The following is a 21,484-nucleotide window of genomic DNA, read 5'->3' as shown; positions in this document are numbered from 1 at the left end:
GGTCCCTATGGTATTGGTGATTACATCCATACACCTGAAACGATTACCGGAGCCAAGGTTTCATGTTCTGGGTACTGATAGGCACTATATTTGTTTTTTCCCAGGTCAATTAATGCTACCATAGACTAAACTTTATATAAAATAATAAGAATTTAAGAAATGCTATGAGTGTCATGTCACCCGTAGCTCTGTGTTGCCTCCACACTGCTTGAAACTAATAGACCGTTAGAACCCTAACGGAATAAAATTTTCAATGCGTTATCCCGCTAGGGGTTCTAACAATGTTTCAGTGAATAATTATAATTACCGATACTACATGGACCTTAAAGTTATTTTAGCATACTTCATGGGTGTAGGTGTAATTTACCCTTAATTAAATGTAAAACTCAAAAACCGGGCCTAGTCCATGTGGTTTTTGTGGGACAGTGCTTATTTTTCATTTTAGTTTATCTTGAATTTTAATTAAGAAAACATCCGGGGCCATTTGGTAATTACTAATAGATCATTTACATCAAATGACCAATGAACTCATGGACCTAAGATCCTAAATCCACATAGATAAATAAAATTGAAGTCTATTTTCTCCACTATGATTCATTTAAAAAATCATAAAATAAAGAAATTGCATAAGTTGATATCAAAATTGTTACAAAAAAAAAAAAAGAAAAAAAAGGAATATTCCTCATATAAATTAATTAACCTACACATAATTCCTTTATCTAAAGTCTCTAGCCTTTGGAAATTCTGGCACGTGATTGCTGCCTTGCTTCCATCAACTTTGCCTTCAAAGTATCAGCTTTCATACTCTTCTGCCAGCCTGGAGAAGAAGACACACATATCTCATGATCAGTCCATTTTCTAACAGGACTCGGTGGGCCCGCAAACACACCCGCATCGAACGAACCTTCTGGGCAATTACTCTCCCATATTCGAACCCTCTTATCCTCCGATTCCAAAGCACGGTTCCTAACTCTCGCGTCCTTCAACTCCACGTCAGCATCACTTATTCTATTCCGATAGAATCTTTGCAGACTTTTCGCCCCGTATGAATTCTCCATTCTTGACTTTTTCGTTGCTGGCGATTCCTCGTTCTCAGACAGCCCTGTTTCATTCGCGTGACGAAACTGCGCACGATGATGACTAATACTTGCAGAATCATCATCTTCGTTCCCCTTCCAAGGAGCACTTGCGGGCTCGTTCAAGTGGATGGATTCCAAAGAGCGCGAAAGTATATCACTTTTCGAAGATTGCTTTACTCGAAGAAATGCTTCGATTTCGACTATTAACTTATCAAAAGATGATTGCTTTTCCAGAACATTTTGAGTACCCGCTAGCTTCATTTGTGCTCGTTCGTCTAACCAGGCTTCGGAAATGTGAAGGACTAAACGGTCATTTCCTTTTCTTGGAATCTTGTCCTTACTAAATTTGTGCTTCGTTAACCGTAGTTCTTGTTCGTATTCTCTTATGCCTTTGGCAAACTCGTCGCATAGGTCCTCTATCAATGTACGAGCTTTCCTCTCTTGTTCGAGTTCTGTCAAGGCGTTAGAGAACAAAGACTTGATCTCTAAAAGCTCTGTCGTTAGCTTTTTGTGACGCTTTTCTGAATTTCTTTTTAATTTGAGTTCGCTTTTGTACTCCGATACTTGCTTGGTTAAAGTATCGATTTTGTTTAGTTCGGTTTCCTTATCTTGCAGCAGTTCTTGAATTCTTGCATGTGATTGGTCCAGTTCATTCCTCAACGTTTTCACTAACGACATGTCTAGTGCGTGTTTTTCTTCGAGGCTCCAAATCCTGTTGAGCACTTTGAGCAACTCGGTCGATGTTTTGAGGCTGTGACTCGACTCCCCGAATTTGCTGGTGGAGGGTAAAGAACTGTTTGGGCTGATTGCAGGTCTATGCGGAGCCACCTGGCTTTCCCAAAATGGAAAACAAAAAAGGATTAATACACGGCTTACATTATCCAACAACAAAATACACGGCTTACATTATGTATTCTAAGGCCTCGTTTGGTTCCTAAGATACGATTAAATAATATTACGAAAACCCAATTATAACTGTTGGACCATTAGACGTCTAGTTAATAATTTCCCAATTAGGCAGGACTACAGTTAATTAATCGTGATTAATCTCACCAACCAAACGAGACCTTAATCGGTGCATCCGATCTCGAAATCAAGAATCACAATAGCTAAAGCAATGAAGAATATACCTCCATTGAACTACAATAGCTAGCAGTAGACAGTGGCTGTTGAGCTTGCGCAACTTTTTCGACTCTTCGATTGTGTCGTGTAAGTGACGGTGAATTTTGCTTTCTCGAATTTACGCCATTTTTCAGCTGTAATATATATGGAGAGCAAAAATCAGTAACAGAATTGCAAAAAACAAACAACGAGTATGCAATTGTATGTTGCTTTCTAGCAATTACTCATCAAATATCACTAAATCAGAAAATCCATTTCACAACTTACAACTATAATCACAGCTATACTGTATATACATACGGAAAATTACATTTTTCATCCCTCAAATTTGAACTGATGTCATATTTAGTCCCCATGTTCATAAAAAACACATTTGGTCCCTAGTGTTTCGAAAATTCAACATTTTTAGTCATTTTCATCAATTTTCCGTTAGTACCACCGGAATCAAGCCTGTACCCATCACCGCCTTAACTTGGTACATCACCGCCTTAACTGACACCGCCTTAACTGACAGACTAATGGTAAATTGACGAAAAATACAAAAAACGTTAGATTATTGAAACTTGAGGGACCAAATGTGTCTTTTGTAGACCAAAAGTGGAATCGGTGTAAACTTGACGGGTGAAAACTGTAATTTTCCCACGTACACACATTAAGAGGAAATTTGCAAAAAAAATAAAAAAATATATATATATAATAAATAAAAGAGTAGTATTTTCCAGGTATTCACCTGGTTTAAGGGACTGTATTCTTCTTCGTCTTCCTCATCGTCTTTGTGGTGATGATGGCTGAAGCTAGGGAAATTGTCGGCCATGTTAGAGCGGCGGAGGGGCTGCATTTCCCACAGATTGGCGCCCAATTTCCTGGCAGAGAGATTATTGTTCGATTTGGTGGAGAAATTGAGATCCTGAATTAGGGTTTCGCCATCAAATTGAATTAGCCCCAATTTCCGTGTAGGTGAAGGCGTAGAGTTTCCCTCTCTTTTACCCCCTACACGTTTCAATTTTTCCCCCATCAACAATAATTCTCCTCTTTTCTCATTTACTTTTTCCTCCTCACCACTGTTCATTATTATTTCCCCTCTCTCTCTCTCTCTCTAGAAATGAAATAATTCTAGAGCGAGAGTATCTGCTCACTCAGAGTTGTTACAGAGTTTCAGTGCTGACAACAAATAATACTCACGCACAGGTGAGAGATAATTGAATTTTGAAATCACACACTCTGACACACACACAAAAAAAATCCTCTCTTTCCTCTTTATGTGTTCTTAACTACTCGAACTACTTTGTATCTTCTCTCTCACACACAAAAGCACACACTACATGTGTTCCTTCCTTCCGTTACACTTTTTCGTTGCATGCTGCTAATTACTTGCTGGGTGACACGTGTCGCGATGGAAACAACACCACCCTTTGAGCTCTTCCCACCTGGTACAGATTGTCTGGCCCAATTTTGTCTTTTATTTTCTAGATTGTGATGTTTGATATTAATTATTAATTATGATTTCTATTTTATTCATGCATTTTTACCCCTATTTACCCATGTATCTTTCAAACAAATTTAGTAATATATATAAAAAAAAAATTAAAAAAAAAGAAGGTATATTTGCAAGTTGCAACTCGGTTTGGTTAATTCATACTCCATTTGTACCTTTATAATTGTCGTTTTTAGCTTATGCACAAGTATTAAAGATCTCAATAAATATTGCTTAATTTTAGGAAAATATATGTTTTTATACTAAAATGCCCTTGCCAATAATTAATGTGAGAGAGTGTTGGATATAGTTAATAAGGGTAAAATTGATAATTACGCAATTAATGCAGTATTGAAAATCTAAAGTGACAAATATTATGGAAAAAAAAATTCTTAATAGTGACAGATATTGTGGAACAGAGGGAGGGAGTAGTATATTGTTGTAATATGGTTACAAAATGTTACATCTGTTGAAAAGCATATATAAATAATTATTCACTACGTACACGTGTGTATGTATATATATATATATATATATATAAATCATAGCATATATAAATAATTATCCACTACGTGCACGTATATATATATAAATCGATGATTCAGGATCATTCGATGTATTTCACCGAAAGTAGAAAACAACCTACCGACAACTTAGGTTTAAATAAATGTATTATTAACTAACAAAACGTGTACATTAAAAAGTGACCTTGTCAAACCTAGTAACTTTTTCAATAAACATAGTAGATTTTTGTTGAAACCCAAAAATTGCATCATACATTATATATATAATAGTGGTCCATGAGCTAGAACATGTAGGTATAGTATGATCAACATCATTGATGCACCACCCCCCTCAACTTCCTTCATTTATTGGAAGCCCAACCCCAATTTATATCCTCTATATTTATGTATTTCCAATTTAATTTATAGGATAAATTGAATCGAAATTAGTTCTTTCCGAAATAAATTAGACGTTAAAAACTAATTCATATAAAAGAACACTAAATCGAAATGTCTGACTTTTTTAAATTGAAATGTTTCAAAATCGATTTTTGGGGACGCCCGTTCATACTCTCCGCCGTTCACTCCATCAACGACCATGTAAGTTTCAAAAATCATTTTTTTGTTTTTTAATTATGTGCAGGAATCAGTAGATCTAGTGCGGGATTTGGCATTTTAGTTTAACGCGTAGTCGGGTAATATTATAGGATGTTTGAAAAAGAAAAAAAAAATGTGAATCACGGTTGTGATGAGCTGGGCTGGGCCCACAAGATAAGACAAAAATGATGTGAATCAGCCCAATAGTGAATCTTGATTGGAAACTGGTCCAAATTGAATACGACATAAAGCCTTTATACATTAATTGACTTTCATATCATTTTCTTTATGGGCCCATTTTCTTCCATTTTTCAATTCTCCAGACATGGCATGTCACTGTCCTAATAATATATATTATTTTCATGAAAAAGAGATAGAAATACATAATGACAAATACAGTAGCAAGAATATTATTTAGATAAAACTATGTCGATTCTAGTTGGATTAAAAAGTTAAACTCAAACAATTACATAATTTGGTGTTGAGTTTTGCCAAATTCAGCACAAACAACCGTCAAAATCACGGTTGAAGTGAAACAATATTATTAAAACTGAAACGACATTAATCGAATCCCAGCAAATTAAATTGCGATTTTGATTTTTCACTTGGGTAATATAGCTTGGGTTTAGTTAGTGGGCCAGGACCACTCATAAATTTTCAAGTGAAGAAAATCAAACGGTCCCCACCCCCCACATATAAAGAGAAATATTAGACAATTAATGTAGAATTTGCAGATATGGTCCCTTATAAATGTGGTACATCCCACATTACACCCCCATGTGCTATGTGCATGAAGTCAGACTCAACTTGTGCACAATAAACACACACACACACACACACACACACACACACAGAGTATGGTCCAAAATTTCATATCCAAACAAAAAATATGTAATTCCCCAATTATAGGCAAAAATAGGGTGATAGAATACTACTAGCATTGAAACCCGTTACAACTAGCGGAGTCAGAATTTTATATTCACGGGATTAAATATATACAAAAGAACAACTTCTTTAGAGTCCCGACAATTCGACACGAAGTGAAAAATAACAAATATTTATGTAAACACATGACGTTTTTCAGACCATAGCCCTATACGAGCTCCGGCACTAGGGGAATGTGATCATTCGGAGCTTTCAATTCATAGATGTCGATTTCGACCCTATGAATGAACATATTCCCTAAACTCACGCATTGAAAGTGAATCGCAGGCTTGCGCACACACAAAAAAAAACTTGATGACTAGGACAAACCTTTTTTGTCGATAATCTATTCGATCGAATAGTAATTAGTACGAGCGAAGGGTCAAAGCAAATTAAAGAAATGCAATGTCAAAGAACAAAGAAGGATCAACCCATTCATATCCAACCCAATTGAATTTTCGATATCAAAAATACTTATTAAAACCAAAAAACATCAATAGATTAAAATTAAAAAAAAAAAAAAAAAAAAAAGAGCTTCGAATTTATGGAGCAATATCCAGCCTCGGCTCGAAGCAAAAGCCCGTAAAAAGCTGCAGCGGAAACCTCTTAGTCACCGGACACTTCCCTGACCACTTCCACACCTTGTGACGCACATCGAAAACAAGAAGCGCGGGTGCACCGTAACTCTGTATGTACACCACCTCATCGCTCCCACTACTCGCGAAAACATCGTCCAGCTCACCAAACCCTTGGAAGAACTTGTGTGGCATTCTCGATATTTCCCTCCACTCTCTACCCTCGAGCGTCCACACACCAATCCCCTTAATAATATCCGGCCTATCCCTCTTCCCTATTCCACCCACCATCACAAGATTCTCTCTCATACTCATCAATCGCCCGCACGTGAGCGAACAAGGCACCGGTACAAAGCTCCTCATTAATAACCCATGCGGGTCCCGCTTTTTAAGGTCGTACGTAATAACACCGTGCTGGTTGTGGGGTCCACCGCCACCTGTCGGGTAGATCAAGAAGTACAAAACCCCATCGCAAATCACGCTCTCGTCGCCACCTCGCCACCCTGTCAGATTCTCCGTCAGAAGAGTGGTCCACGCCGTCGATTTCGAATTGTACAAATGAAGGGTGAGATCCCATTGGACGAAATTATCCGGAACCTGCCTCGATTTCACGATTGAGATATTGTACTCGCGGGTCCCGCGGTCCACGTACACAGCCAATGCAGTGTAGTCGGATGAACTCGGGCCGGGCAGGTTGTCGACCCGTTTGCATAATCTGGTAATCGGGTTGCAGATGTACAGCTGGCGGCTCGTGGTGTCTCTGTCCATGAAGCAAACGAGACCGTACGATGATGCGATGAACCAATTAGATGTCTCGATGCATGGGAGGTCTATATTGTACCATTTTCTCAAGATTGGATCGTATGCGTAGCCAACTGGTTCGTCCGAGCTTGTGAACATGAAGTACCATGGCTTATGTGGCGATGCGTTAGAACTGTAAAAAGCGAATCTTTTTGATGTTACTATCTCGTTCCATCGTTTACAGACAGAGCTTGCTCGGAAAATGCTTGCAATTGGGAGATTGGCTAGTATTTTTTCCAAAAGGTCGTTGGGTAAGATTAGATCCATGGAAATTCCGGAAGATTCTTCTTTGTTGGATTCTTCGGTGAGTTCGGAGAATGAGTTGAACCCTGTGGTTGGGTTCGGGAAGTTTTCGACGCAATGACTCACCCATGATGTTTCCCCTTCCATGATATAGAGGCTACAAAAGGAATTTATCCAATTAAAAAACGACACTTGGCTTATATGCACGAATCATGATCGAATGTAACGTAAATGGTAACTAAAACAAACAACATTGCATGATCAAATAAGTAAAAAAGTGTCATTTTAATGCGAATATTTACAAACTGTCGAGTATGGAGCAAAATATCCATTCGTGCTAACTCTTCGCAAAAACATTATAGTAATAATCGAGTTTCTTCCGTTAATCGAATGAAACTGAAGAAAAAGAATATCATGGCGAAATATAAACCGAAGCGGAAGAGCTAAATTTCCAAAACAAGGGGTAAAGATTGAATCTTTGTAAGGAAAGTGAAAATTTGTATTGAGAATGAGAACAATATATATCATAGATGAAAAGCCATATAACATATGAACCCGAAAACCCGAAAACCGAAAACCTAACATATCATAGTAGATTTTCTAGAAACGGTGGGGGGCAATGACCCCCGTGACACTATGATGGCTCCGCCACAGCCTATAAGCAATAGATCCCATTATATATATTATATACAGAGAAGCAAAAAAAAATCAGCCACATGATTATTTTTTCAAGAAAAGTTTAAGAGCATTCAAAGTGGATATTATAGCCTTTTGCCCATTGACCTATAATTAAAAACATTTCAGCACACACACACACACACACACATCAATGAGATTACACCATTACAAAAATTAAGAGGAAAATTAAAAGGGGCTACAACACAAACAGATCTCAGGAATTTCTTCGGACAAAAATGAAATCAAGATTGTACCTTTGATGCAAATTCCAAATGGGTTCTTCTCAGACAGCTCAAAATCGTCAAGATTCGCTAGAACATAAATAAAAATGCAATCTTTTTTTTTTTTTTTTTTTTTTTGATTCAGGGAGCAAAATAACATTCAAGAAACATAGAGATTAGAAATGGGCCTCAAAATCAAAGGTATTTTGTTTGAACTTTGGCTGACAAACATTGCATATACATTAAAAATATATGTAATAATTATAAATAATTAAATAAAATTGCCTCTTACAATGCTACATAGTAGAGAGAGAAAGAGGGGTGTTTTACATTGAATTGATGTAGCCAAAACGACAGGAGAGAGAGAGAGATGAAAGAGAAGGGCGGTTTGGTTTCTGAGGTGCGTTGGGTTTATGTTGACATAGACAAAAAAGTGAGCTTGAGTGAGAGTTTGATGTGTTTTTCAAGGAATTTTATGAGGCCTTTTAATGGTGCCACAAAAAGAAAAAAAGAAAAAAAAAATTAAAAAAAGAAAAAAGAATTGAATATGTGATCAAATGTTTTGGCCACAAAAAAAGAAAAAAAAAGGGCTAACAACAAGGGAAAGTAAATGGCTTCTTACTCATCAACGCCCACATATTTCCTATTTTCTTGCTTGACCTTTTCTTTTCTTTCTTTCCCCTTTTTGCCCTCACTATTTTTATTTATTTACATTTCTACCCCTTCCTCCACCACCAACTTTGTCTATTTATATATATTTTTTTCCTTTCAATATATTTTTTTTGTTACTATTTATTTGTCTTGAGGTATGGGATTACAAAACTGAAATTTAATTTATTTATTTTTCATACTCACGATATGGTATTTCTTAAAGATCTATTTACTCACGATAGATATATAGATAACTACTCATTTAGTATACATTTACATACAGTTTGCACGTGTATGTCATTTTTTTAGATCTATTATAAAACAATTAGACAAAACGCAGCATTTACAAAACCTTGTTCTCAACTGTCTCAAAATAATTCCTCATCTTATAATCTAAATTATCAATTTATATTTATTTTCTTAATTTAATTTAGATATTCGAGTTTTGGTTCGATAAAAATTCGAAATACAAGACACCTTGAAATATACATGAGAAATGAACTAAGAAAAAAAATTAGGGAATTTAATTTCCCAACCAAGAACAAAGTTGGGCTTTATGGCCCACCAAGCAAATCTGTATATATGTTTTTTTTATCTTTTTTATTTAAAGAATTTCTGGACTCCATTACAAATTTAAATTAAATTAAAGAGATTACATCCAATAAAAATGCTTTACCTAACCTCTGTCCACTTCATTCATACTTTTGGTGGTCGGAGACTTCTGTCTTTATTTTTATTTTCTTTCTACATCAGAGTGGTTGATCTCAATATATATATATATATATATATATATATATATATATATATATGATATATTTAAAAATTGAAAATTTAATAATTAAAATAAATTAAGAATAAATGTATCATCTGCAACCCTATGTAGGCTTCTGTCTGAATGAAAAATATTGAATTAATGAATAGTAATAAACTGCACATTTTGAAACTGAAATCATTTACTGTAAGAATAAATAAAAAAACAATTGTAGAGTTAATTAATTAATATTGTTTATTGTTGAGAATGTAATGTGACGATAAAATATAATTATAATTATTATTTAATTTGAAGATATTTAAAAAAAACAATATGATTTCGACGACACAAATTAAATCTCAGGGTATATCGGCTTAATTGATCATGAAAGGGTAATTCTCACTAATGGTCACATAATGCATATAATCCCCATTCAAATACTTAAATAACAATTAGTCATCCATCATTATAATAATAATAATATGACACATAATAATATTTAATCAAATATAATTATATTATATGCTTTATTCCTTAAAAAAATAATTCAATTTTACTAACATATATGGGGCGAAACGTCCGTATGTATAAAGACAAATGAAAAGAATAGTAGGTCATGGAATATGCCATTTCAAAACAAATCCCAACATATTTTAAGAGCATTAAATATTTAATTATTTTGTAATTTTCACTTTTCATTATAGCGTAATAATGGCAACACATTTTGTTCACTCAATATAGGATAAATTAGGTAAGATCTTTTTAGGAAAAAAAATATTTGTTTTCCTATAATTACATTTGTTCTCTATAATTTGTAAATTTCTTACATCAACATCCTCTGTAGGGGATGGATGTAAAAGAAATTTACGAAGTGCAGGGCCCTGGATGTAATTATATTTTAATTAAACTTATATATATATAATATTATATTAAAAATATGTGTTTCTACATGTTGACTTTAATTAAGATATTTAAGATCTAATATTTTCTCTTGCATGTTTTATAAAACAAAAAAGACTATTATATGTAGTGGTATGGCCACTAGGCACTAGTATACCCCTTTCCACCCAAGCCATCATGCACATTATATATATATATATATATATACACACACATGACTCATGTCTCACTTTCAAAATATATATATCTGTGTGTGTATATTAATATTTTGTCTTTTTATGAATACAAAGTATTTTCTCTCAAAAGCCAACCACATTCATCAAGAACTTGCAATAGACACCCACAAAGACACTAATTAATAACTTAATTAATCATTTAAGTTGTAAGAATATGCTTATAACACTTGAAGGATCTCTAAGGTCAAATTGTTTAGCTCATTATTAATAAATAAATTAATTAATAATGATTTGTCTTTTATTGTTTGGCCACTTCTTACATGCATGCAACATACATCTTTCTTTCCTTTATAAGCAAAAAGTACTCATGCATGAGAGCCTTGATACACCCTTTTCATTTAATATTTTTTCACTAATTACTTTTATTTAAATAACACAAAATATAATTAATGTCATGTTCATATATATGTGTATATAGTGTATATGTTATATATATATATATATATATATATATATATATATATATATATATATATATATATATATATTTTTTTTTTTTTATAGTGTATATGTTATATATTTCCAACATATATTTGGTGGTTGGGATTTGAGGAGTGTTCATATCAGATCCAATTCATCATTCTGAAATTGACCAATCGTGATTTCATTTTCTTACAAATGCTCTTGATGCTTGGCGTGAAATTACCAAAATAGCCCTTGGAAATGACAATTATTTTTTTCATTATAAAATTAAATGAAATATGTAGAGTAGATGGTGGAAGACACCACTCATACATATATAACTTTGCATTAGCTGATTTGATAGTTCATTCGTACAATTAATTCCTAGTGTAATAATTATCCAGGTTTTATCACTCACGTTTGTCATATGTTATATACTTTGTGAACTGAATTCACTAGTTAATTACATTATTAATTTTATTACACGGTGTCGGTATGTATAAAATTTATCATATATATTTAAAGATGAACAAAATGAGGAGTCAAATCAGATTAGACAATAATCAACGCTTTAAAGATTAGGGTTTTCCCATTTTACAGAAGTCTGCAGAAAGTGAAAAAAAAGATGCATGAAAATAACCAGCAATTACTACACTACCTCTCATCAAGAAAACAATGTAATACACACTTTCTGACCACTCATAGTGTAAATTTTGAATAAAAAATATATATATATGTAGTATTAACTAATTATTTGCACACCTTTTATTTATTTTTTATTTATTTTATATATGTAGCATTAACATTAATAATCATCAGAAAAATATATATTCACATTAAGGGCTAATTACAACCCGTCCCCTGAGATAAAGTCTATTTACAAAACCCCCCTCATTTTTTCGTAATTGCATTCACCCATACAATTTGTAGATTTCTTACATTAACACCCTTTTATAAGGGGGGTGTGTGTAAGAAAACTACAAACTGCAGAGGGTTGGATGTAGTTTTTCAAACATAAGGGGTTGTTTTTGTAACTAAAGTTTACCTCAGGGAGTTGGTTATAATTTACCCTAACATTAAAATGACCGGTCGGATCTCAAAATCAGATTTGTCTATTTCGTTTGGAAATAAACCTGGACCGTTGATCTATAACTTATTTGGCATGATAGTTTTGTGTTTTGTATTTGATTGGTCCATTTCCGAGCCCAAGAAAGGCCCAATAAAAAAATTTCCAACAAAAACAAAAAAAAAATATGCGTCTGCCGGGAGTCGAACCCGGGTCTATTGCTTGGAAGGCAATTATCCTAACCGTTGGACTACAAACGCTCAGATGAAAGGATGCTGCATCATATATTATTAAATATCAAATCATAAAAGAACCTTTGAAAGAGGCCAAATTTTTTATTTTTTATGTACTGAAAATAGATAAGCCACAGTTTTTTTTTAACCCTCAATTACTTATTGGTTCGTTAAAATTGATGGCTAGTCTACATTGTTGATGCAGCATATTGGGCCAGGTCCATGTAGTTTAATTGAATGCCATTCATTATTGGGTAATCACAATAATCAAACTGGGGGAAAAAAAAAATCAAGGCCTAGTTCCACCCCAAGTGGTTAATTTTATGAATTGCTATCCATGAAAATAATTAATTAATCAATTTTAAAATTATAAATAATAATAAATGAATAGAAATTATGAAATATAAACAATTACAAGAAATGCAAACTACACTAGACTGGCGATGTGTGACTAACTCGATTACAAATGATAATCTTATTATTATATGTAATGAAAATCTTATTATCATAATTTAACTCAATTAGTGTACACACTTTTTTACTCAAAAAAAAAATGTACACACTTTTATTTAAAAATAATAATAATAATCAGACAATAGATTATGTACTCGAATCTCATATTCATTTTGGACAAGATCTTGACCTATAGTTGACCAATGTGTCAAAGGGAAAATCAAGAAAAGCAATAAACAAATTTCGCTTTTAGGACAAAAATAAGTCAAAAAGGAAAAGGAAAAACATAAACCCCCCTCTCTCCCTCTCTCTCTCTCTCTCACACACACACACACACACACACACACACACAGATACACGGATACAGATATACCTTTGACGATTTAATGACGACCATTGCCACGTCTACCCGCATGCCCTCAATCTTTTCAGCTCCTTCTCCCCAATATAGCAGCTACCTGCATATGTTTCTCTCTCCTCTCTCTCTCTCTCTAGAATTCTTTATTGCAGAAAAGAAAAAACCAGAAACACTCAAACCAGTTCCACTTTGTGATATCATCATCTCTCACTAATTGTTTTTTATAAATAAAATCAAAATAGCCCTAAAAGAAATTTCCCTTTTAATTAAATACACCAACACAGCTGCATTTCGATACGTGTTGATAAAGATTGGATTTTTAATGTTGTTCTTGATTTGAAGTTTAAATGGGTTCGCTTGAAAATAGGCCGCCATTGAAGAGGGACCACCTTTTTCACCCTTCTTCTTCTTCTTCTTCTTCTTTTTCTTCTTATGTTAGATCAAGATTTGCGAGATTGTTGCTCTTTAATAAAATTGACTATCTACAGTTGATTTGCGCAGTCTCTGTTTCCTTCTTCTTTGTTTTTCTATTCCAGATATTCTTCTTGCCTGGCTCTGCAGCCAATGAAGAAGAAATGAATTACGATAAATCCCACTATTTATTTACGAATAATAGCGATTTATCATTCTTGAAAGAATTGGGTTTTGGCGAAGATTTAAAATTTGAACCTCTGAAACTATTGGACAAGTTTCGAAACGGTGCAAAATATTTCAATGGAAGTTTTGCTTCAAGAGGGGTTATTTTGAAGCCTAAGCTTGCATTGGTAATAACTAATAAGCATTGTATAGATTTTTCTTCGTATTTTGTTCGATTAATTCGGTTTGTGGTTTTCTTGATTAGTGTTAGTTTGAATTTGGTTTGTAGGTTTTTGCAGATATGTGGGTTGATTCACATCAGATACTAATGGTTACTATTGCTACTGCATTGCGTGAAACCGGCTACGAATTCGAGGTAAAATTAAGCGTTTATTTTGGGAATTGAGACGAAGAGACGAAGATATTACACGAGATTAATTAATCGTCTTGATTTTTTGTATTTGCAGATATTTACGCTTAAAGACGGTCCCGTGTGTGCTATTTGGAGAGAGGTAGGGTTTCGTGTGCGTGTGATCGATGCAGACGAGAACACGAACTTCGGTATAGATTGGCTAAAGTAAGTACATTCTATTGCAATATTCTGTTTCATTCTTAGACTTATTGCATGTTAAATATTATACCGAATGATAATTTTTTTTTACGGGCTCTGCAAAATGTTTGCAGCTACGATGGCATATTAGTGAATTCTCTCAAAGCTGCTGGTGTCTTATCTAGGTAAATGGCATTATATATATACACGTATATTAGCATCGAAACATAGACACAAAGCAAAACATCCGAAATTTCAGTCTTATGCAGGAACCTTTTAATCGAATACCCCTTATATGGACTATCGACGAACAAGAACTCGCGTTGCGTTTGAGGCAATATGCTTCAACTGCACAAACTGCGCTCGTTGATAACTGGAGAAAACTTTTCAGCCGAGCAACCGTTACTGTCTTCCCAAATTATATTTTGCCGGTACTTCGGGTTTCGGGTTTTTATTCAATTGCCAATCCATTTTTTTTCTTTTTTTTTTAATCTCTCTCTCTAAATTTTGTGTGTAAACTTCAGATGGCCTATTCAGCATGTGATTCCGGAAACTACTTTGTCATACCGGGCCCACCTGCAGAAGCATGTAATAACACTGCTTACGAAAATAATCGAAATCATAAAAATGATTTTGTCGTAGTAATTGTTGGAAGTCAGTTATTATATAAAGGTTTATTGCTAGAAAATGCCTTAGTTTTAAAGGCTTTACATCCTTTGCTAGGAGAATTTGGTGGGCTTAAAATCGTAATCTTGATCGGAGATTCCCCTAGCAAATTCAGTATTGCTGTCGAGGTACCGTAATTCCGTAATTTCTTCCCCTCCATTTTAATTTTTTAATTTTTTAGTCTTTTATTGTGGTATCAAATAAAATTTATTTTTTCCACAGACTATTGCTCGAAATTTGAATTATCCGAATGGAATAGTCGAGCATATTGCCCTAGATAAAAATGCAGACAATGTTGTGCGTGGTGCTGATATTGTGATATACGGATCATTTCTCGAAGAAAATATTTTTCCCGAAATTTTATCGAAAGCCATGTGTTTAGGGAAACCTATAATCGCACCCGATTTACCGATTATACAGAAATATGTACGTACTTATTATAATTTATGTGTACTTTTAAGTATATTCTATCTCAAAAAGGTTTTAATTTAATTATTTATTTACTTAGGTTAGGGATGAAGTGAACGGATATCTTTTCCCGAAGAAGAATATCACGGTTCTTACACAGATCATGTTTCGACTTTTCTCGAAAGGAGAATTTGCCGACTTGGCTCGAAATGCCGCGTCGATCGGAAAAATTGTGGCTAAAAATTTAATGGTATCAGAAAGTGTGGATGGATATGCTTCACTTTTGGAGAATATTCTTTTGATTCCATCGGAGAAGATTCCTGTCGAGTGGAAATTCGAATGGAAGTGGCGTTATTTCGAAGCTATTACAAATGCCGCTTCTCCAAATAGAATTAATAAACTTTTAGACAAGGTCGAAAGGCAGTTCAATCGTACACATAAGGAGAATTCGGTGGATTTTTTTATTGCAAGAAACAATACGTCTTTATATACAATTTGGGAAGAGCAAAAACATGTTGATTTTGATAATGTTAGAAAAAGAAGAGAGGACGACGAGGTTAGTGATTTTCTCAAGTTCCTTCGTGTTTTTTTTTTTTGGAGATATTTTTATTGTAATTTTAGTATTATTTTTGGGGAAATTGTTGTAGTTGAAGGATAGAAGTGATCAAAATCGAAAAATATGGGATGAAGTCTATAGAAATGCGAGAAGGGTAGATCGGTCATTGCACGAAAGAGACGAAGGAGAATTAGAAAGGACCGGTCAACCCCTCTGTATTTACGAGCCTTACTTTGGAGAAGGAACATGGCCGTTTTTGCACCGTACTTCACTATATAGAGGAATTGCGCTCGTAAGTATAATAATATTCTTGTGTGTGTAATTTATGATAAAAAGTCAAATTTTAATTTATTCTGATGATATTTACACTTAACTATGTTTATTTCTAGTCTACGAAAAGTCGAAGAAAGGGAGATGATGACGTGGACGCACCTTCTCGTCTTCCATTATTGAATAATGGTTATTATAGAGATGTTTTGGGAGAATACGGAGCTTTTTTCGCCATTGCTAATCGGATCGACCGTGTACATAAAAATGCATGGATAGGGTTTCAGTCTTGGAGAGCTACAGCGAGTATGGTACGTGGTTGCGTTTATTATTTATTTATTTTTATGTTTTATTTTTAAAATTTAATGAGCATGTGTACGATTTTTTACTTAACAGAAATCGTTGTCTAAGAGTGGTGAAAAATCATTGTTGGATGCTATCGAATCAAGAAAGCACGGGGAAGCTCTTTACTTCTGGACCCATTTGGATACGGACCCGAGATACGGGTCGGGTCAAGATTTCTGGTCGTTCTGCGATCATATAAATGCTGGGAATTGCCAGTAAGATTTAAGATTCTTGAAATTTGTGGGTTTTCCTTATTTTAAATTAATTTATATATTTCTAAAAAAGATTCTTGAATTTTCGTCATTTATTTTCGTATGATTGTGGCTATAGGTTTGCATTCACCGAGGCTCTAAAGAAGATGTACGGCTTAAAACATAACACGAGTGTTCTTCCCCAAATGCCTTCAAATGAAGGCACTTGGTCTGTAATGCACTGCTGGGTTTTACCGACGAGGTCGTTTATGGAATTTGTTATGTTTTCGAGGTTAGAATTTATATACATATCCTCCTATTTTAATACTTTTTAAAATATTTGTTATATTAACAAGGATATATATTTTTTTTTGTAGAATGTTTGTGGATGCACTTGATTCGCAATTCTACGACGAGCATCACAAAACCGGACGATGTGATCCAAGTCAATCCAAGGTAAACGAAAAATAAAATTAAAAATCCCATCTTATGTGATGTGTCGGATAATCCTTTGTTAAATATTTTGATAACCGATTTATTTTGAAAAAAATTGGATTGATTGATCAGAACAAGAATTGCTATTCTGGTTTGCTCGAATTGCTAGTGAACGTTTGGGCGTACCATAGTGCGAGAAGGATGGTATACGTGGACCCCACAACGGGGGCGATGCAAGAGCAGCACAAGCTGAGTCAGCGGAGGGGGCGAATGTGGGTCCAGTGGTTCCAGCTCAGCACACTCAAAAGCATGGACGAGGATTTGGCGGAGGAGTTCGATTATGAGGGCCCCACAAAACGGTGGATTTGGCCATTAACGGGTGAAGTGTTTTGGCAAGGTATATATGAAAAGGAGAGGAATATGAGATTTAAAGAAAAGGAAAAGAAGAAGCAACAGAGTAGAGAAAAGATTCAACGAATGAAGAAACGGGCCCGACAAAAGGCCTTGGGGAAGTACGTGAAGCCCGTGGAAGAGATCGAGTCTAATTCGACAGCTCAGCAAGTTTGAGAGATCTCATTGGTCGATATTATTCGTTACTTCCATTTTTTTTATTTTTTTATTCTGCTGCATAGGATTGTGTATATTTTGATTGAGAGGATACATGTATAGATTGCATCCTTCTTCGATCTCTCGAGGGTTTATTCGATTCTTTATTCGTTTTTTACTTGTAAAAGTTCGAAAACTATTTTCAACTAAATTCAAAAAATTTGCAGATATATAAAGAATTATTTATTCATTTTGGTGCCACGTCGAAAACTACTTGTGTAACGGCGACACCCTTAAACGAACCTAAATTAAAAATTAGGGTTACACCATCGTCTAGTACAAAAGCTATGGATTTCATCGTACGTAAAACGTATATTGTGAATTGTAATAATTTTCTTTCAGGACAGACTCGAAGCAAAAGCTATTTAACTAATATAGTAACGAAAATTAACCTCGTACGTCCCTCCCCAGAGTATCACATTCTTGGAGCTGCACGAGACACAATACAGTAACGTAAGTAAAAGAGAATATTCTATTGGCATCAAAGGAGGATGGAGGTCCATAATAAGAGATTTTTTTTATCGTGCACCTCCGCCAATGGTGGCCTCTGGCAGTCGTTCGATGGAATATCTGTGTTGAGCAATATACATGATTGGTACTCCAGGGATCTGGCAATCGAACATCAATCTCGTTGTTAATTGCATGAGGAAATTAATGGCATTTTGGATTTTTATTTTTTTAATTAGAATAAAATGAAATTCTAGTTTTCTTTTGTTATTTTAATTGATCATACCTTACGAATTCTTCGCTTCAAGTCCCGATCACAGGTGGCAACGATGTAGCATTTGTGCTGTTTCATTGATCATTGTGGCAATATTATATAGTTTATTTGTCTTAAAATTCTCCATGCATGCAATCACATGAAATCAAAATTGACAAACGTACAATTTCAATTCTTCTAGATGCAGGAACGGAAAAACGGGATTGAATTTTTTTTAATTTATTTTTTCAAGTTGTACCTGAGTAACCCTATCAACAAGGCAGTCATCAGCGTAAGTTCCCTTGTGCGTACAGGGCAGCCTTTCAAATCGAGGATCCTTCGCAATTCTGTTTATCAAAAATAATAAATTAAAAAAAAAAAAAATTGGAAATGGAGGAAACGAATAAATTCTAGTTGCTACATTAAAATAGTAATATAAAAAAAGAACATGCCTGAGAGCAACACGATATCTCTGGCCTAGCTTCTCGAGTTCGGCCATTACACAGTCAGTAATACACGGAGTGCCTATACAAAAACAAACGGGCGAAGTAATTAACTAACTTAAATAGTTACGCTAACAACTAACAGGCCAAATAGAAAAGACAGCAAAAAAAACATTTGGAACTTCAATTCTATTAATCAAGCATTTGTAATAAGATGTTGAATCACTGTCTTAATCTTGAACAAATCCACGAACGAAACATTAACTATGATCTAATAAAAGCTCGTATAAACTCACTCAAAACATCTAATCGTAACTTACATTTAGCATACAAGCAGTCCATCATTCCTTTCTCCAAATCCAACTGCACAGCGTTTAAAAAATAAATCCGCGAGAGAAATTAATAATACAGCAGATCTCAACAAAATCAAACGATAAACGTAAATAATACCAAACACGAAAATAGAGAAGCAGGCAGCACTCACTTTATTTTGGATGGAGAAATTAATGAAGTTAGTATCCACCAAAACTCGATACGGCGGACCCAGAGCAGTGTTGTGTTTGAAGAAAAGCGCAGACGAAACTTGCGGTCTGCATTATCGAACACATTATCAAATTCAGCTCCATTAATGCAAAAAAAAAAAAAGAGAGAGAGAGAGAGAAATTAGCACTACAAAAAATCAATTAAAAATCAAATCTTTTAAATTAGTACAAGGAAGAGAAGAGAATTACACATTTCTGGGGAGATTATCCTTGGTCAAGTCTTTCTTGTTAGGGTTTAATACCTCCTCTTTGTAACTTGAACAAAAAAACAGAGAAATTGAAAACCAAAAACGGCATTGAATTCACAGAAATATAACTGTAATTAGGAAGAGGATAATGAGTTCTTACTGTTTAATCGCTTTGTGACTGACTAATTTCTTCATTACAGCAAATTTGGCGGTTCTATTCGCTTTTCCCATCTTTAAATTTCAAATTGCAGAGGCTGTGAACCTGAAACTTGCTGTCGATTATGAAGAATAAAACCCAAATCCCTAATCGTAAACCCTAATAAGCCAGACTATTTGAGATTTTTGTTGGTTGCAGGAATGTTGGGGATTGTTTGGCAGAAATTCCTTTTTTTTTTTTTTCTTTTTTTAATAGTATATAAATATATACAACAGAACCTCGATAAATTAATAACCTCCGGTCCCGACTCGGTGAAAACGTGTTAAATTATTAACTCGATAATTTAATAATTCGCTAAACTAATAGAATTTTCCTGGTTCTGACTGTATTAATTTATAGATGTTTAACTGTCTATATATTTAGGCGGTTGTAGGTAAAAGTTGAGAACTTTTTTTTGAGGATTTTAGCTCGTAAATTCGTTTGACTAGTTTCATATACTAACCGATACTATATTTTCGATAGTGCATTTTCCTTTAAAAATTTCATTTTGCTTCTTTATTTTATCTATAGATGTAACCAAACACACATTATCCCTCCTCTCAATATATAATAATAGTTTCCGAACATGTTCGGATCTTCTAAAAATTACGATAAAAAATCGAAAAAAAAAAGTTGCTCAACATCTGCCCATTTTTCGCGCCATCGTAACTCCCCCCATCTATATTGCTTACAATTTTAGCTCTCTGCCCAATATCTCAAAAAAAGGGACGTATCTGGTGATAGTCAACTACCCTTAGTTGAAGTGCGGAATTTAAAAGAACGCTTCACCACAAAGCCTTGAAGCCGGTATATTTTCTATGAAAATCACGTATCACGATGGAACAATAAAAACGAGAGGAAAAATATTTTCTGTGAAAAATTTCTCTCGATCAAAGACGTTCCGGGAGCAGCGAAATTAAGAGCAGAAAAATATATTTTTTCTCTCCAATCAAACGCCTGCAGATAACGATGCTTGAAGCCCTCTTTATACGTTCATAATTCTTCCTGCACAAGAAAATACAAATCTAATTAGATCTCTTATTCACGTTAAAAAGAGTTGTATAGGAAAATACAACTATTCATTCCTTATCTAAAAACTAATTCCCTTAACTATTAAAACACAAGGAAATACAATCCATTAGGTTAGGGATTCTTATTCACGTAGGAGAATAAGTTGTAAAATAAGAAAACTCTTTGTATAAAGATAATTCCTAATATAAATCAATTAATGACAAATTAAAAGGAATTAAAACACAAGGAAACTCCCTTTCTTATATCACGGCATATCTAGACTTGTGCTACAATCCCTTTACACGTTTCCTTGCAAAGTCAGAATCCAAAGGATTCTAACAATCTCCCCCTTTGTCGTTTATTGATTATAATCATTTTCTCCCCCTGAGTAAAATAACCTGAAAATAAAACAATCAGATGATAGACGGAAGCAATAAAACGAAGATCATCATCAACTCTTTTCAACAACAAGAGTAGCATCAACTGCTGCAATAGTAAGTGCCACAGTTTCAGCAACTGTTCCCACAGTAGTGGCTC

General features: G+C 34.3%; 4 protein-coding genes and 1 non-coding gene across 8 annotated transcripts; 1 reads left to right on the top strand and 4 right to left on the bottom strand.

Moving 5' to 3' along the window:
- Window positions 1-559: 559 nt before the first annotated feature.
- On the bottom strand, window positions 560-3,633 carry LOC105963866 (uncharacterized protein At5g41620). The gene is made up of 3 exons (XM_012988348.2): window positions 2,932-3,633; window positions 2,210-2,335; window positions 560-1,907 (listed from the first exon to the last, which is right to left on the bottom strand). Exons 1-3 carry the CDS (start codon window positions 3,268-3,270, stop codon window positions 729-731), a joined length of 1,644 nt encoding a protein of 547 aa, XP_012843802.2. The 5' UTR covers window positions 3,271-3,633; the 3' UTR covers window positions 560-728.
- A 2,474-nt stretch (window positions 3,634-6,107) lies between these two features.
- Window positions 6,108-8,720, bottom strand: LOC105963865 (F-box/kelch-repeat protein At3g61590). Of its 4 annotated transcripts, none has more exons than XM_088814789.1 (3): window positions 8,510-8,719; window positions 8,251-8,307; window positions 6,108-7,475 (listed from the first exon to the last, which is right to left on the bottom strand). In XM_088814789.1, the coding sequence occupies exon 3, from the start codon at window positions 7,463-7,465 to the stop codon at window positions 6,242-6,244; it is 1,224 nt and encodes a 407-aa protein (XP_088670915.1). In that variant the 5' UTR covers window positions 7,466-7,475; window positions 8,251-8,307; window positions 8,510-8,719; the 3' UTR covers window positions 6,108-6,241. The 4 variants fall into 4 exon arrangements, with proteins under 4 accessions (XP_088670915.1, XP_088670914.1, XP_088670916.1 ...); XM_088814788.1 differs by having other exon boundaries at window positions 8,548-8,719; XM_088814790.1 differs by lacking the exon at window positions 8,251-8,307 and having other exon boundaries at window positions 8,548-8,720.
- Window positions 8,721-12,411: 3,691 nt separating this feature from the next.
- On the bottom strand, window positions 12,412-12,483 carry TRNAG-UCC (transfer RNA glycine (anticodon UCC)). The gene has a single exon. It is a non-coding gene; the product is annotated as a tRNA-Gly (tRNA).
- A 688-nt stretch (window positions 12,484-13,171) lies between these two features.
- Window positions 13,172-18,057, top strand: LOC105963858 (uncharacterized). Its single transcript, XM_012988338.2, has 14 exons — window positions 13,172-14,031; window positions 14,133-14,219; window positions 14,311-14,420; window positions 14,528-14,578; window positions 14,653-14,824; window positions 14,918-15,187; window positions 15,282-15,485; window positions 15,568-16,023; window positions 16,115-16,315; window positions 16,413-16,601; window positions 16,687-16,850; window positions 16,966-17,118; window positions 17,204-17,282; window positions 17,394-18,057. The coding sequence occupies exons 1-14, from the start codon at window positions 13,615-13,617 to the stop codon at window positions 17,826-17,828; spliced, it is 2,988 nt and encodes a 995-aa protein (XP_012843792.2). The 5' UTR covers window positions 13,172-13,614; the 3' UTR covers window positions 17,829-18,057.
- On the bottom strand, window positions 18,036-20,127 carry LOC105963864 (uncharacterized). Its single transcript, XM_012988346.2, has 9 exons — window positions 19,901-20,127; window positions 19,742-19,807; window positions 19,495-19,600; window positions 19,331-19,373; window positions 19,020-19,092; window positions 18,827-18,914; window positions 18,601-18,657; window positions 18,397-18,475; window positions 18,036-18,296 (listed from the first exon to the last, which is right to left on the bottom strand). The coding sequence occupies exons 1-9, from the start codon at window positions 19,969-19,971 to the stop codon at window positions 18,283-18,285; spliced, it is 597 nt and encodes a 198-aa protein (XP_012843800.1). The 5' UTR covers window positions 19,972-20,127; the 3' UTR covers window positions 18,036-18,282.
- Window positions 20,128-21,484: the final 1,357 nt, after the last annotated feature.

This window comes from Erythranthe guttata, chromosome 2, assembly GCF_056151865.1.
Source record: "Erythranthe guttata isolate IM_541 chromosome 2, IM_541, whole genome shotgun sequence".
Lineage (NCBI taxonomy): Eukaryota > Viridiplantae > Streptophyta > Magnoliopsida > Lamiales > Phrymaceae > Erythranthe > Erythranthe guttata.
Note: the sequence above shows the minus strand (reverse complement) of the source record. Positions and strands in the feature narration are given on the sequence as shown.

Excerpts from the sequence above, each read along its gene's own strand:
- LOC105963866 (XM_012988348.2), bottom strand. The coding sequence starts at position 3,270 with ATGAACAGTGGTGAGGAGGAAAAAGTAAATGAGAAAAGAGGAGAATTA. Across the intron at positions 2,336-2,931 it reads AATACAGTCCCTTAAACCAG|CTGAAAAATGGCGTAAATTC; the intron begins GTGAATACCTGG and ends TATATATTACAG. Across the intron at positions 1,908-2,209 it reads GCTATTGTAGTTCAATGGAG|GTGGCTCCGCATAGACCTGC; the intron begins GTATATTCTTCA and ends TGGGAAAGCCAG.
- LOC105963864 (XM_012988346.2), bottom strand. The coding sequence starts at position 19,971 with ATGGGAAAAGCGAATAGAACCGCCAAATTTGCTGTAATGAAGAAATTA. Across the intron at positions 19,374-19,494 it reads ATTTCTCCATCCAAAATAAA|TTGGATTTGGAGAAAGGAAT; the intron begins GTGAGTGCTGCC and ends AACGCTGTGCAG. Across the intron at positions 18,915-19,019 it reads AGATATCGTGTTGCTCTCAG|AATTGCGAAGGATCCTCGAT; the intron begins GCATGTTCTTTT and ends TTTGATAAACAG.
- LOC105963865 (XM_088814790.1), bottom strand. The coding sequence starts at position 7,465 with ATGGAAGGGGAAACATCATGGGTGAGTCATTGCGTCGAAAACTTCCCG.
- LOC105963858 (XM_012988338.2), top strand. The coding sequence starts at position 13,615 with ATGGGTTCGCTTGAAAATAGGCCGCCATTGAAGAGGGACCACCTTTTT. Across the intron at positions 14,032-14,132 it reads TGAAGCCTAAGCTTGCATTG|GTTTTTGCAGATATGTGGGT; the intron begins GTAATAACTAAT and ends TTTGGTTTGTAG. Across the intron at positions 17,119-17,203 it reads GAATTTGTTATGTTTTCGAG|AATGTTTGTGGATGCACTTG; the intron begins GTTAGAATTTAT and ends TTTTTTTTGTAG.